At 40.4% G+C, this 15,753-nt stretch overlaps 1 protein-coding gene across 1 annotated transcript in view; it reads right to left on the bottom strand.

Annotated features, from left to right (window-relative positions):
* MED27 (mediator complex subunit 27) overlaps positions 1-15,753 on the bottom strand; it is an 82,825-nt gene that overhangs the window by 48,273 nt on the left and 18,799 nt on the right. The window contains exon 3 of the mRNA XM_064676846.1: positions 1,425-1,555. Coding sequence (XP_064532916.1) covers positions 1,425-1,555 — 131 coding nt within the window. The remainder of the gene's footprint in view (positions 1-1,424; positions 1,556-15,753) is intronic.

The raw sequence follows: 15,753 nt of genomic DNA, 5'->3' as shown, positions 1-15,753 counted from the left end.
CACAATACTTCTAAAAATGTATATTATGTATCTCACATTAAGATTTATACAGCTGCAGCTTTCGAAGAACAGATTTCTCTATACAAAAACAGAAGCCAGCTCTTTCTCTCTATATATTTCTAGTGACTAGAGAAGCCATAATTAAAAAAAAAAAAAAAAAACGAACAAAACACTAAAATATTTTACAGACTTTCTGAAAAAAACTGTGGCAACTGGTATCACAATACTCCAATTTATAGACTTCTTGGAGAAGTCCATTTGAAGCTCCAGATACCCAAACAGAGGAAGAAAATGATTGGCCAGTTTTGTCACAATATCCCCACTGTTCTTTCACACCTATCAGAGAAATAACATCTGGTTTTCAAACTTCTGCTAAGCCACCCTTCCAACTCTCCTTTGTCTGATGTATTGGTAAACCAATAGAACATTTTATGGATTCTTGAATTACCAGCACTTTAAAGTTAATATACAAGGGGAAAGCTCTACTGACTCTGATTTTTTTCCTCATTTCCTTTAAGAAAAAAACCACTAAACACAGGCCTGTGGGCTCTGGTGACAACGGGGACTTTTATTATTGCAACTATGAGGTTTTTGGTAGCACAGTGTTTATACCTCAGTGACTCCTGTTTCATGAAGAAAAGCAGGCAGCTTCCACAAACTACAAGGATGCTCAGTACAACGAACAATTGCTTAGCACTTCATTTTCTACACAATAATCATTTTCTTACATGTAACTAAATAATTTAGGCAGTTTATTAATTTATAAGCTTAGCTGTGGACATCTCTGTGTTTTTGGCATCAGTACACACAGGTTGCCTAAAGTGTTGATACTCTCTGTCCTCAAATAGTTTCTAAGTGTCCTCATAATTGCTTGTCACCTGTAAAAGAGGTTCAGATCCAACGCAAAATTAACATATGGTGAACAGATGGACTCGGAACAGACGTTTGCCGAGAAAGTACTCACACCAAAGACTTTCTGGCTTCATCTCTCAGGACCTTCAGAAAAGTCCTACTTGAAGCTCCAAGTCATACTAATCAGGGGAACATGGTTCCTCAATGACAACCTCGTGCTGCGGGAACTTTTCATGACCTGCTACAAAGAATCCTCGCAAGTTTTCTGTTGTGATGGTGCCTCCGTGAACAGAAGAGACAAAATATTGGTTCCAGAAGGTACCCACCCCTCCAACAAGAATGATCTATACTGTATGAAACAAGAATACAACGAGCACAAGGGTGCTATGATGGTGATTAAAGAAAAACACAATAAAAAGTTCAAAATAAATCCGTGTCCCCCACCACCATGGACATTCTTCCAGATATTCCATTACTTACTGAGGAGGTAAGACAAGAATCACAATAAAAAGTTGAAAAGAAATAATCTGGCCCCCCACCATGGACATTCTTCCAGATATTCCATTACTTACTGAGGAGGCAAGACAAGAGTTGTTGGCTGGGCTTTTGGTCTGCGCTTTGCAGAGACTCCCATCTGGTTGGCCGAACGTTTCAGGGACTGCTGATTCAAAAGGCCAGATGCCAGCCCAGCATGGTACTGCAGCTGGAGGAGAAAAAAAAACATGGATATATTAAAATACACACCACTGCAGTACTCTGTCTATGTCAGTCCTCTGCCACCTGTTTCACCTGACTCAAATTACAGCCTGTCAGTCAGTTAATATACGGGATTTCAGATACACTGCTTGGATGGAAGATGATAGGAATAAAAGCACATGGAAAAAGTCTGCTGTGAAACAGGCATTAGGAGGAAGTTATGCATTAGGGCAAGTAAGAGGATGAATCAAAGACTTCCTCTCAAGTCTAACTCTCCTGAAACCTGGGCTTGCTTTTAAATGTTAAGACTGTTTCTCCTCCCAAGGGACCAAGCATTCTTACTTTTAGGAAGATGATAAGAGGAAGACAGAGGCAACCCTTTCACTGTATAAACCAGCTTTTTAGAAATAACACTCATCTTTTTCTCCTTAAATATAAAAACACAAAACATTCACAAAGAATTTTCTTCCACTATAAATAAAAATCTTGCCTTTAAAATACCTGCTCACGCATCTCCACAGCACTGCAGAAAGATTCACATTCAGTAGCTTTCCCCTCTAAACTTTTCTTTTCTTTGCCAACAAAAGACAAATTTATGAAGGACACAACATGAATCTGCAAGATTTTGAGTGCCCTCCCACAGCTTTCAGATTTAAGAACAGCTACAGAGCTGTGCTTGCCCTGGAACCAGCTCCAAGTGCAACAAGTCACAAGTTCCCCTCTGAAAACTTTCAATTACATTCTTAGTTTCCCATTTTTAAAGCAGAAGATTCAGTGTGGGGCATATATAATTTCCTTCATCATTCCAATGCCTTCCTCCACGTGTTCATTAAATTGTCTGAAGATTTGTCCTGCAAAAGGTGAACCATTTCACACGTTAACACCTCTAACCCCAAGGTCTGCAGCTAAAAAAATAGGGCTATGGTTAGAAAACTATGACTTAAAAATGTTCAGAAAATAAAGTGGTCTTAGGCCAAGCTGTTCTGCAGGAACTGACTGAAAAGGAGGGAAACAAAGCTTGGAAGTGATCCATTTGAAAATGGCTATGAAAATGAGGGAAGGGATCCCATGAGCCAATCTGCCTCACATGTCAGTGCTCAGCACATCCATAAGGATTTCTAACAGGCTCCTGATTTATTTGGCTGCTTTGCCACGTGATCTCAACTGTGGCACAAGTGAAGACACGGAATTTCTGATGGGAAGAGAACTGGGCTCTGCCAGGGATGGGCAGGGGGGTGTTGTACTGTCCCAACCAATGAATTTTGCTCACATTTGTTTCTCTCCGACAGTTTTCTGAAATGAAAAAAAAAATCAATGGGAGTGACGGAGGGTCCATGTTTGAAAGGTGATGTTTCAGTGTCAGGGGCTTAGTTTTCAATCTTCACTACCTGGATTTTCAGGGAATTAAAGGAAAAAACAGCTCTGGCAAACTTCCCTCAGACTCCAGGAATATGTTTTTCCCTTTTCCTCTTGCAGTCCTCCCTCACCACTTTGTGCTGGTGACACCATTCACTGATGTTGCCTGTGTAGAATGACACTGACAGGTATTTCAGGTCAATCACACCAATCTTTTAAAAATATTTCATAACCTCCCAGTCTGCCATTCAGTGGTCAGGTATTAAAAACAAACAACAGAAGGAATTAAAAAGAAATATATTCCAAAAAACAATTCTGTCCCTCAAAGCTGAATCCCAGTGATTAAGGTATTTTTACTAATTATTTCTTCATAATCTACCTTTGCTCCTAGGAAAGCAGATCCAACTGTCAAAATCTATAAGGGTGATTAAATATTTACCAAACCATCTTTATATTGGGAGAAAAGGTCAAAGTTAATAAAACTGACGGGCAGCTTCTGTCCAACTTGATTTATGCATTATTAAAGTATCACATCCTGCACTTGCACAGGATGCACTCCTTTTTGGGGATAAGGGGCGTTAACTGAAGGGATTGGGAAAAATTTCTTATCATTTGTTCTGAGGAGCAGAAACAAGACTGAAAATAGTGCCAAAGCTGGACCACAAGCATCAGAACTACAGTCAGGATGGATGGATAAAACATTGCCATTCAGTTCCTTTCTCCTCTTGCAAAATAAACACCTTTGCCTGCCAGCATCGGCCAGGAGAGAAAATCTCAGCTAAAAACAAGCCAATCTCCCCCAAATTTTTGCTTACTAATAAGAGAACATCTCTAAACATACTCTCTCCACTTTAGGGAATGCAGGTGAAATGTCATGTCAGAGAATGCTGGAAGGCTCATGCAGGGGAGCTCATGGGACACAAACACTTGGAGGGTTAACAGAATGGCAAAGAGCCACAGCTTTATCCATCAAATATGGTAAATACTCCCTGAAATGAGTATTGGTGCAGCACAAGTAGTGCTGCAAATCATTCCTTTATCAGCTGCAGAGGAACTCCCTGTCATACAGAGGCTTTATTACAGTCAGCATCCATGTCTTTCAGCTTTGGGGAATTCCAACTGGTTCATGTGTCTTTGCTGCCTAATGAAATGTTCCTCCACACAATTTCAATAAGATGGATCTTTCCCCCCCCAATAAGTGCAGATGAAACAGAAAATCTATTTCGGAAAACCAAGAAATCAAAGACAACGACAACAAAAATCAATTTACAACATTTAGCAGCCAGGATTTACCCCAGTGCCAACTTGCAGAGTTTCATGATGAGTCTCATGATAGCTGATATTTTTCTAAAAAGCGCAGTTCCAAGTTGATGTGTGAATTCTACATTTTAAAATCAAAAGCGACTCTAGTTCTCAAGGATGTATGAAAAGTACTGAAAATAACACTTCAATATATACAGAAGCTTTACAGGAAGGTAAATAAAAACAGAACTTGGATTATTTATAAAATTTTCTTAACATTCATTATTTTTCTATGTGAATGGCCACATGGCCTATGTTTTTTAGAAGAAAATATTATCACTAATGTTTTCCAGGTGTCATAATTCACATTTTCAGTGTTCCTGAGTATATGAAAACTACATTAATATATTAACAGGTGTCAATTTTTCTCACTAAGGGAAATACATCACAACAGAGAAAGCACTTGGGAGTCGCTTTTCTCATGGCTGTAACTGTAAGGAAGGCAATTTCTTCAATCACATAAGATTTTTTTGGCTTTCACATGAACCTTAAACAGAAAAGGTGTATTAGAGAATCACAGATTTGATTTAGGTCTGAAAGCATTAATATTTTTTAAGATGTTAATCACATAATATCTTTTATTTCTTCTACCCCGCTGACTCTTCTTACCAGAAATAAGGTAACGCATCTCCTCAAACAATCAAAACAAGAAAAAAGAACCCCTCCATCTGCCCAAAAATGCCACTGTGTTCTGCAGAGGGTCTTTAAGGTCTGGAGCAGACAGAAAACTTCTGCTGCAGCCAAAGGGCTCCAAGCAGAACCTGCAGAAAGGCCCCTTCATTTAACAGAAGTGCACTGAGCAGCTCGGGACAGGTTTGCATCTTGGCCTGTAGGATTACTCTGCAGTGCCTGTTATGAAACTACAGACGTGGACATTTGAAATTTAAAAATTAAAGCTCCACCATTAGAAAGACTCTGGGTCTGGAGGTCTTCAGTTTGCATAATTCATGGGCTGGAGGTTTTGCATGTGCTGAGTGCTGACCAAACAAGTCAGTGCACTGCACTTACTGACAAGGCCATCCCGAGTTGCAAAATCGGTTGAAAGAAGGTAAGAACCAGGGAAAAGAAACCCTCCCCCCCAAAAAAAGAGAAAAGGAAATAGTCAACCACTTGGAGCCTTTACAGTTGATCACATCAGCTCACAGTTGCACATTACATTTACATATTGCCATTATTTAAAGCTTTTTAAGCACCAACAGGTTTCCTTTTAAAAGTGAAATCAGAAGAATGATGTTCTTTACAATCACATTACTCTGTTTCTTCTGTTCTTACGTACTTACTGACCACAAACACAAACAGAAAAGCATTTTTCTCAGCTATAGGTAATAAAAAAATGTTTATATCCATTCCTCTAAGGAACTGAGTTTCAGAGAGGTGGCTGCCAGACACTTACCCCTGTGGCATTTTCCCAGTTCACTGCAATCCTGGGGATGCACATTTGCCTCCTTTAAGCCCCTCAGTGCTCTGCCCCTCATCATTAAACTATTTCTCCCCCCCTTCCAGCTAACAAGGGATTTGTGCATTATGATAAAACTCCACTTATTCTTTTGAAAAGAGCAACGAGCAAGCGAGCAGGACACTCCCACAGTTTCATCTCTGCACACTAAAGCAGGCAAGAGAAAAATTACACCACCTTAATTGATATTTTTTAGCTTCTCTCAGATAATGAGGCCGGTTTGGAAATTCTCTTTCTCTCCAAACAATGTTTGATCATTTTAGCATAGCTGAATTCTTGACTTGACCAAAACAGCATCAATAAACCAAAAGAACTGTCTCTGATTTCTTTACTCATTGGTTTTCCTGTTGTGGAACTGGGTTGCAGGCTTTTCAATTAACAGGAAAGCTAGACACTTTGTCTTTATTCTAGTTTACAGTTTAATTAAGACACTTTTTCCAATTTTTAAAAAGGATTTATGCCCCCCAAACAAGAACATTTAAGCAACAAATACCTATCCATGACAGGAACAAAGGCTGCCCCCCATTCCTTTTTTTAAAAAAATCCCTCTACAAAAGTTACTGCACATTTCCCTAAACATCCTGATCTGACTAAACTGGGAAAGTAATGAGCTCACACTTCTCTTAAAATCCTCTCACATGCCCCAGCTGGTACTTGCATTGCACCAAAATGCACAGAGCCATGGCCTCATCCTGGTCAATAAACCAGGATACAGAGCAGCCCGAGAACATCAGCCTGCACAGGCAATCTTGTTTTTCCCTTAGGTCTCTCCTGCCTCCCTCCCTCCTTCAGCTTGGGAGTTCAAAACCAAGTTTAGACATTTATATATATATATATATAATGGCACAGTAGTAGGAGATGCACTGATACATATCCCTGTTTCTTTTAACTGTCTTTGCTACAGTTTTTATTCCATTGTCTTTGAATTCGTACTTTTGCTGAGGGTGCTGTTTTAATTACTGACAGATTTCAGCCTCAAAGTGTGTTCTCCCCATACTTTTCTTTCGAAAACATTGAAGTTCTGCTGATGAACGACTGCTGATGAATGTTCCCTCACTCCAATACTGCTTGCAAGTCTTTGGCTTTTTACCATGCAGAGATAGCAAATTTGGCAGCACTTTCTGCAAGGAATTGGTCAAAACTTCAGCATCTGCATCCTTGCTGCCAATAAAATGACCTGCACTGTTCAAAGTCTCTGCAAAAGCCACTACTCCTCTTCCACATTTTTTTCTCTTAAAGTATTCTGCAATCCATTTAATAGTTACAGCAGTGACATATTCTTGATTTTTGGATAATGTCAACACAAAGGGACACTACACAGCCAACAGGGTCTGAGTTTTAAAGAGACCTAGTCTTTGAAATGGATAAAGAGGCAGAGTAATCACAATCTGGGGTTACACACTACTTTATTGACTTCTTCAGAAGGATAACTACTTCATGCTTGAGATGTTTATACCTCCAGGTGTTCTGAAGGGCTTGAACACACATATTTCCTGAATGATAACTCAATGAACTGGCATTTATTTCATTGTATAGGCAGCTACAACCCAGACATGACAGAATCACAAAAAGCAAAGTAAAATTATTACATTGTGTTCTGCATTTAAATGACAGAATAAAACCACGTGCAATGACAAAACACAGCATTTTCAAGTAACCCTGAACTCAAGGCAGGGAGTTCAGGCAAATGGTACAGGCAAATGGTCCTAGCATCACTCTGTGTGGTATATTCACATTTGTGCGTTCAGTTAAAATCTAGATTTCATTAAAATCTAAAACCCTAAGAAGTGCACTTTTTGACAGAAGTATTATCTTTGTACATCTGTAGCAGGGGAAAGTCATCATTTGAACTCAAGACTTCAGTAAGGACACAACTAGTACCTTCCCCCAGTGCTGCCGTGCTCCCCTGAACAGCCCCCAGAACCCTGAAGACGTGGCTCTCACACTAAAATTAGTATTTTCTAAAGCCTCAGACTAAATCTTTGGTGTCAGGGGTTCAGCTGGGCAGCAATGTCAGTATAAAGAATGACCTGCAGCCCCCATGAAAGGGGATGCTCAGGTGCTTAGGTAAGAAATGTGAAGATAATTTAAGTGGTGGAATAAAGGGCTGCAATCAGGTACAGAAACACTCCTCAAACTGTCCAGCAGCATTGCCACCATTTGCAGCTCTGTGGCTGGGCTTCACTACAACAAACTACTTTTCAGACAAATAAAGAAATGAATACTGTTCTTCAATAAAATGTCTACAAGGTGCAGCTTATGTAAATCCAACCAGCCCAGGGGCACAGTCAGACAGGGGGAGAGTGACGGTCAAAGCACAGATGAGGGAAACCCATTAGTGGGTAAGAATGGAACAGTAATGACACCAGCCAGTACTTGTGCTGCTAATTTATTTTTTCCCTTAACTCATTAAATTTAATTGTTTCAACTTCTGTTAAATGCCTTTGGCCGCTTGCACAGTAATTAAATGCACAATATATTTAGAGTAGTAGACACCCAGCCTGAGTGGCAGACAACAGCCCAGCCCAGGGTCTTTCTGTCAGCACATGGAAAACTGGCTTTCCTCAGACTTCCATGGCCTTGCTGAAGGGGAAATTATCCTGGAAGGTCAGTACCCCAGCACACAGTTCATCCTGAGGCAAGGATGCCATGGGTAGATGGATACACCCTGACAAAGCTACACCAGACATCACCACTCTTCTACTAGAGGTGACCACCCTGCTCTGCCACCAGAAAGGATTGCAGGAATACTGTTTAAACTGGAGATACTTCTTCCTTAAATAGTTACTTTTGCTAATCTCTTTCTTTACATCCATCAGGCATCCTGAAGGAAGGCTGCTGGGAATGCTAAATTCCAGCCCGCTGGCGACAACCAGTTAAAGCCTGAAGCTGGAGAGTGAATTTTGGAACAGATGCACGTGGCCCATTTCCCTATAAGAACATTCCTACTGCAGCTTCAGAATGTTCACGATCATATTAATTTATCCTTCTTTTCAAGACAGTACAAAGTAACCCACAGAAAACATTCCTACACAAATAAGAGCAAATCTTAAATTAAAGGCCACAGTTATAATTGGTTGGTGTAGGAGGTTTAAACTCTCACCCTCACATGTAACACCACAGAAAAACCCTGGAATTACCACAGGTGGCTGAAGTTTGACATGAGCTGCATTCTGGAGGATGAGTGTCAAAAAGAACCACAGAATACCTGTGGGATAGGACCATACCCACTGTGCTGCAACCAGAACACTGAAATGCAATGGTCAACAAAACCTGGAACTATTTTTTCCCCTCACAAGGCAATTAAAAAAAGAACTTTTCTGCCCTTACTCAGGTTTTCTGTGATCAGAAAATAACGACAGATATCCTGCCTTCAATCTCACACTGACTTCTGGCAGGCAGAGCAATCCAGCTGCAGCAAAGTGAGCTTTTCCTTCTCTGAGAAGTCTCACTGACAGTTTTCTCCATCTCAAACAATACTATCCATTAACCAAGAACTCCAGACTCAACTATCTTTTTTTAAACCTTTCAAAATAGCCATTTATGGCTTGCAATTTGAACTTTGAGGAATTTTACCTGATACACAACCAGACATAAGAAAAAATCAGCAACATATGGCCAAACTTTTTTAAAAAACTAAATTCCCTACCCTTAGTGATTTTTGACTGTCTCTGCTTTTAGATGACCAAGCTGCAATGCATGAAAAGCCAAGTTCAGAAAAATCAGGTTAAAGGTTCAAGTTAGACATCCCCAAAATAAGTAGACATTTATAAAAGTCTTAGTCAAATTATCTCTTTAGGTTTTAAAGAGTTAAGTTATGAATGTTCTTAGGAATGAAAAAAGAATCTATCAGGTTTGATTGATAAAAGTGTAGCTTTTAACTAAGACTGAAAAAATGTAAGACTGGCAACATTATTTTCCAGAATAATATGCTTCCTCTGCTTTTTTTCAGCACAGAGCACATAAATCAAAGAAATGTTAAAGAGGCCCATACATCACAAGCTGGCATTTCTAAACTATTTACAAAATCTGTAATAGTCAAGAGGATGGAAAATACAGAAGTGTGACCAGCAAAGTTCCTGAAAGGAAAAAAAAGGCAGTTCTACCATCCCAGCAGGGCTAAGGTTGGAAACAATTCTTGATTGTAGACTTTAAGAAAACACTAAACCAAACCAATCCTGCTAATAGAGGGTTACAAAGAGCAAACAGGACAGTGTATCAGCCAAACCAGAGGGAAAGGAGATTGGAGCACAATGCTTGTTCCAGGGTTCTGAAGACATTAGAATCACAGAATCATGAAGGCTGGAAAAGACCTCTGAGAGTCCAACCTGTGACCCATCACCACCTTGTCACCCTGCCCAGAGCACTGAGTGCCACATCCAGTCATTCCCTGAATACTTGCAGGGACGGTGACTCCACCCCCTCCCTGGGCAGCCCCTTCCAAAGCCCGACCACCCCAACAGTGAAGAAATTCTTGTGATGTCCAACCTGAACCTCCCTGGCAAATGCTCTAATAATGCCTAAAGTCCATACAAAAGCAGGGCTGACCTTGCACTTGCAAACAGACAGTCCCAAAAATATCAGCAACTCCAGCGCTGAGCTGTGTATCCATCAAATTTTCACATCCCTACATCTAAGCACACAACAGACTTAGACAGATTAGGTTTTCCTCAACAACTTTTACAAATGAGAATCTCATCTCCTCTTCTGAAACGAAAGGCATGGATTATGGAAAGTTTATCTGTCCATCTGTTGGAGATGTCACACTCTGACTAGAGAGTGCAAAAAGCACAGAGATGTTTTACAACCAAATCCAAAACTCGCTGCAGTCTGAGGGAGTGGAAGAGCCATATGCTTTGCAAAAACACCTCTTTTGCTACACATTTTTTTTTTTTTTACCACAGCACAAAGAGTAACAGTTCGAAAGCTGCTGTAATCTTTATGGCTGAAAATAGATCACATATTCTTACTCTCATCTGCCACGCTCGGGTAAGGGAACTGATCGGAAACAGGAAAAACAAGGAAATACTACTGTGGGCAAGGAAAGCTGAAAAAGACACTGCACTGCAAGGAGTTACCTGCAATTCCAGGGAAAAGGGCAGCTCGGAGAGCCTGGGACCAGAGTGATGCACAACAGGAGGTCTGGTGCAGTGTCACATGAAATGTTTTTACAGTTTTCTCTGTCAGCCCTGAACATTTGCAGTAGGAGTATCTGAGCTGAAGCTGGGGGACCTCAGAAACATCTTTAGGAGCAAAACAAATGGAATACACTTCATCCTATTTTCATGGGAGCTTGTAATGATATTATAATTAACTCAATTACACCACAAGATTAATAGCCTTTAAAACGCTCCCAGTCATTCATTACAGGCCTAATTAAAACTCTCTTTTGGTGCTGAGCCAGCAAGAAATATGAAACAACTTGCTAAGTAACCACATAGAAGTATATAAGGTATTATCTTTATTGTGCTGTTTGTTTCCATGGTCACAATTCAGTGAGAAGTTTGGTTTGCCTTTTTTTTTTTTTTTTAACAAATCAAAAACAACAGGAAAGAAGGACAAGATGCCACTTTAGAGGCTTCAACACCTGCAACAGCAAATCAGCTCACCACAGCCAACCAGCTTGTTTCTAGTTTTGCTGCAACAGTTAAGGGCTTCTACAATAGCAGATGCCTTTCCTCCCACACATCAATTAATTTGCAAATGCACTCAGGTTGTAGAAATAATGAAGTGCTGAATGCTTCTCTATTGACAAGTTTTGCTGTCAGGAGGTGGATGCTGTGGGCGAGGTGCTAAAATCCGCTGCTTCTCCCTGCACGCCAAAGGAAAGACACGGCACACGAAACCTGGTCGACAGCTAACAGGGCACATCAATTATTTTATTTACTCCTCTCTCACTGGCACCAGAAGGAAGAAATCCTCCCCAAAAGCTTTTTATTGTATTTATCCAGGTGTCTGTAACACACCGTTCACAGGGAGATGTGAGGTTTTGTGGAACGCTGCGTTATTTGAAGAGAAAAGGAGCGTTTGTCAAGTATTTTTATACATGCTAAAAAAGTGACATTAAAATTAAGGTTACAAATGAAGAATTCCGTAACTAGGAAATGCTTCATATTGCCTATCCAATCTAAATCAGGCTGCCTGTGCTAAAGATTCAGACTTTCATTATGTGTTTCTTTCCAGACCTCAAATTACCACAGTCTGCAGGATCACATGGATGAAGAGGCAGTTACTCAGCACCATTTTCATGCACAGAATGTTATTTGCAGGATCTCACACAATGCCCACACTTCTCCTCTCAGATGTCTTCTATCATATTTTCCTGCTTTATGTTGCTTCTTTACAAATACTGTTAAATTTACCTTCACAATTCTTATTCCACTCATGCTGGGTGTGGATCTGAGGAATCTCCAATTTTTAAGAACACTAAATGTTTTTACTACTTACTATATTTCTAGTAGAGTTTCTACAGATAATAATTGCAGTCAGGTGCTTAGGAAGTCTTTGAAGCAGCCAGAAAAGGCTTTAAGCCAGGTCATGGCAAGGTTGGAATCTCTACCCCCTCTTCTATCACTTGAAATAAAGGATTAGTCAGTGGCAGTTCACTGGAACTGTCTGTCTTGACCAGCCACTAATTGGAAGTAAAGCACATCCTGCCAGCTGTTCTCTGAAAACAAGTTAAAAATGGAGATCCTGAACTTCCAAATGAAGTTCTGAGCTCTGGAGGACAGCATGTTTTCATGGATACAGACCCTTCTCGTTTTGGAGTCCTCGAATTAGAGGGCACAGAGTTAGTGAGCACAGAACAGAGAAAAAAAAACCAAAAGAAAAAAAGAGTTGTTATAGTTAAGTGCCTGGACAGCTGGACTTGCTCCTTTCCACAAGCTTCCTAGGAAATATTAAGTCAACTTAAAATAACTTTTGTGAGTATTTAGTCTTCTCTCTTACCTAATTGAAGTTACCTCCGTGTTTATAATTTAGCAAATGCAGCTAGAGAAAACAGAATATACACACACTTTCAAGAGTCTTCCAAGGAAGGCAACTGCCACACGATTCCTCTCCAACTCTTCCAGTGCTTAACTACCACCTGTGTTTAAACCACCCACCTGAGCATTAGCCCAAATTAGTTAAACTTCTATTTTCAATTACTCTTTTTAACTTTGTTTGCTATAATGAAAAACCCTCTTACCCACTTTCCCCCCATCAATAAAAATGTTGATGTAAAGTGAGCCATCCATTGTTTGATCACACAGAAGGAGCACAGGAACCCAAATGCTTCTGCCCAGTTCTCACCTCTCTCAACTAGAAAACCCTAAATTAATGGGGCACCTGAATGGTAACTAAGTGGTTTTACAATTAGAATTATGCTTAAAACCATTTTCAAGTGTTAATAACTGAAAATGTTATTAGTAGAGAGGTACTAACAGGTAAAGAAATTTGCTGTAAAAAATAGATGATTTTCTGCTTTTTAAAATATGCAATTTTCAGGCTGACCTTGTCCCTTTTAAATTTTTATAGCATCTTCAGTTCCAATTTGAGATTTTCATATGGGGTAGACAAACCTTCTGATGTTCTGTATTAAATGCAAGACACCTCCCTGGCATGATCTGCAATATTAATAATATAACAGTACCAATTTCAGGAGCAGCACTGTAGCATCAACACATGCATACCTACAGGAATCAAAATTTAACCATGTACAGCGTGGAAATCTTTAATGTATCACCAGAAGAAAGCAGTTCTGAGGCAGCTCAAACGTTGTTTGAGATTTCCTCTTTTTTGCCATTCCAACACACGACCTTGTCATGCCTCACAAGGTAACACCAACGTAGCTGATGCAAGAAAACATATGCTTCTCTTTACTGGGCCCAAAATAGGAACAGAGGGGAAGGAGAACAATATTCAGGGCCAAAGCCAGGCTTCTGAAGGCCAGACTTGCAGCTGTCACTGTACTCAGCATAAAACGTCCCCACCCGCACGAGCCCCCCAGTGCTCACACAGCTGAGTGCCACAACACAACTGGGAACGTCCTGCCTGGAAATTATAAACAGTAGAGAGTCATTATTTAGCCAGGAATTTGCACTGCTGTTGTCAGAGAGTTTTAAGACTTTGAGACTGAGACGGTTACACTTGCTGTGGGGCACAGTTAAAGCCATAGGAAAACATAAATTATTGGTTTTTATGGATTTCAAAGGAGACTGACACACATTTGACTTTCCATGCACTGGCTGTCTTGCAGGCACTCTTCAATAACCCAATTACCACTTAAATGTCTCCCACCTAACCACACACATTTCAGATCCTCATCTAAATCTGGACTTAATTATTTCTACATCTTGATAATCACTAAGAAAATCCTACCAGCTCAAAACCCAGCAGTTTATCAGGACCCCAGTTCAGGGTATGAAGTAAAGAGACATTCCTCTCACTGCTTTGTGGACTTCATTATTAATGAAGTAAAATTTGCAGACATCAACCTATTGCTTCAGGTGGCCACCATCAGAAAAATAAATAGAAATGTGACTGGTCAAAGTAACTCCTCCTCCTCCAGCAGGTCTGAGTTGGCCAGAAGCAAACTCCCTGTGGAGCATGGTGTCCATCCTGCAGTACCATGGGTGCAGAATATCAGAGAACTACTGCAAAGGACTAATTTAGCCTGAATGGTGACTTGAGAATGTAAAAACATATTATACATATAAAGAAAAAATCCCAACCTGTGTATTTTTGGTCTTGAAGACAGACAAGGAAATAATATTTAAAAACTTGACCCTGTTGTTACGTTACAGTGGGAATTTTACATTAGAAATACAACTTTGAAACAGACACAAGCTGATCAACGTTAAGTTTTCCAAAAGTAGCCTTAAAACCTTCAGCAGTGCTTGTACTGACAGATCCAAAAAGGATCTTTCTGTATGAGCTCATCCCGCCAGCAGTATGACAAACTGGTGTTGCATTTAAGGAAACTGGGGCGGGGGGAAGCAAAATACTGCTTTTTGCAAAGCATGATTTTTTAACTTGTTTCTATCGCTTCTCCAGCTACAAAATCCTTTTGTAAATGAGGACACTACCTACCTCCCAAAGTTCATTTTATCAAGCCAATAATTCAGCAACTCGAAGGGCTGACAATTCACCCAACTATAGTTTCTGCCTGAGGCGTTAACAAAAAAAATAAAAGAGCAAGGAAAACTTAAAAAATCCTGCTGGAGAGCTGAAGCCTTTGCTGCTGGCACACTGAACAAACAGGAACAATTGAAAGCTATGGAGCAGTTAGTAATTTATACTACTGAGCCTAATGCCTGGACAGTAAGGAAAACAGATGGCTCTGCAATATGGAGATGGCTCCACGAAAAGCAATCGGCACAGGGATGCTGCAATGGCACAGTAGCAATGGTTTGCCTGGTTGTAACAGTCACAGCAAACTGAGCTGCACCATTTCAGAGGACAAAACAAAGGAAAAGTAAATGAGAGCAGAACAAAACAGAAGTTCTTATACAGTTGGTTGATATTCCATGACAAAGCGTGGGCTCGTTCGGAGTTTTTCTGACAGTCCTGCTCAGTTCTGTGCAAATAAACGAGCTCAATCCAGAGGGCAGGAGCAGCTTCCTGGCCCGGCCCCCTCCCAGGAATTCTGCATCACACCAAACGTCTCTGAACGTCAGCTATTTAGCTCTACTTTTAGCTCTGCTTTAAATAAAAGTGTGTGGAGTGAAGGCTGCATAATGAAGGCTCAACACCATGGAGATGGCACAGACTGCACTGGGCAGCATCACCAAGCTGAGGGGGTTTAGTTTTTGGGTTTGTTTCTGGCAGAATTATTTCATTTGTGGAACAAAACCAAAATTGGCAAAAGGAAGTTCCCAACTACGTGTTGGAGCAGTCAAGCAGCTTGTTTGGAATGGAAGGGCTGTTTCAACCCTGAGGACATGCCCAGAGGCAGTGGCAGAGCACACATGAAGAGCAGGTGAAGGACTTTCTGACAAACACATAAACACCTCAAAATAATTTTCTGGAAGTATTACAGTTCAAGGCCATCGTGACTAAGCAATATACCTGTCATGCAAGGACTGTAATCTGAAAATCTAACCTGAAAC

Source organism: Pseudopipra pipra, chromosome 20 (assembly GCF_036250125.1).
Source record: "Pseudopipra pipra isolate bDixPip1 chromosome 20, bDixPip1.hap1, whole genome shotgun sequence".
NCBI classification, from domain to species: domain Eukaryota; kingdom Metazoa; phylum Chordata; class Aves; order Passeriformes; family Pipridae; genus Pseudopipra; species Pseudopipra pipra.
The sequence above is the reverse complement of the archived record's forward strand: the minus strand, read 5'-3'. Positions and strand labels throughout refer to the sequence as shown.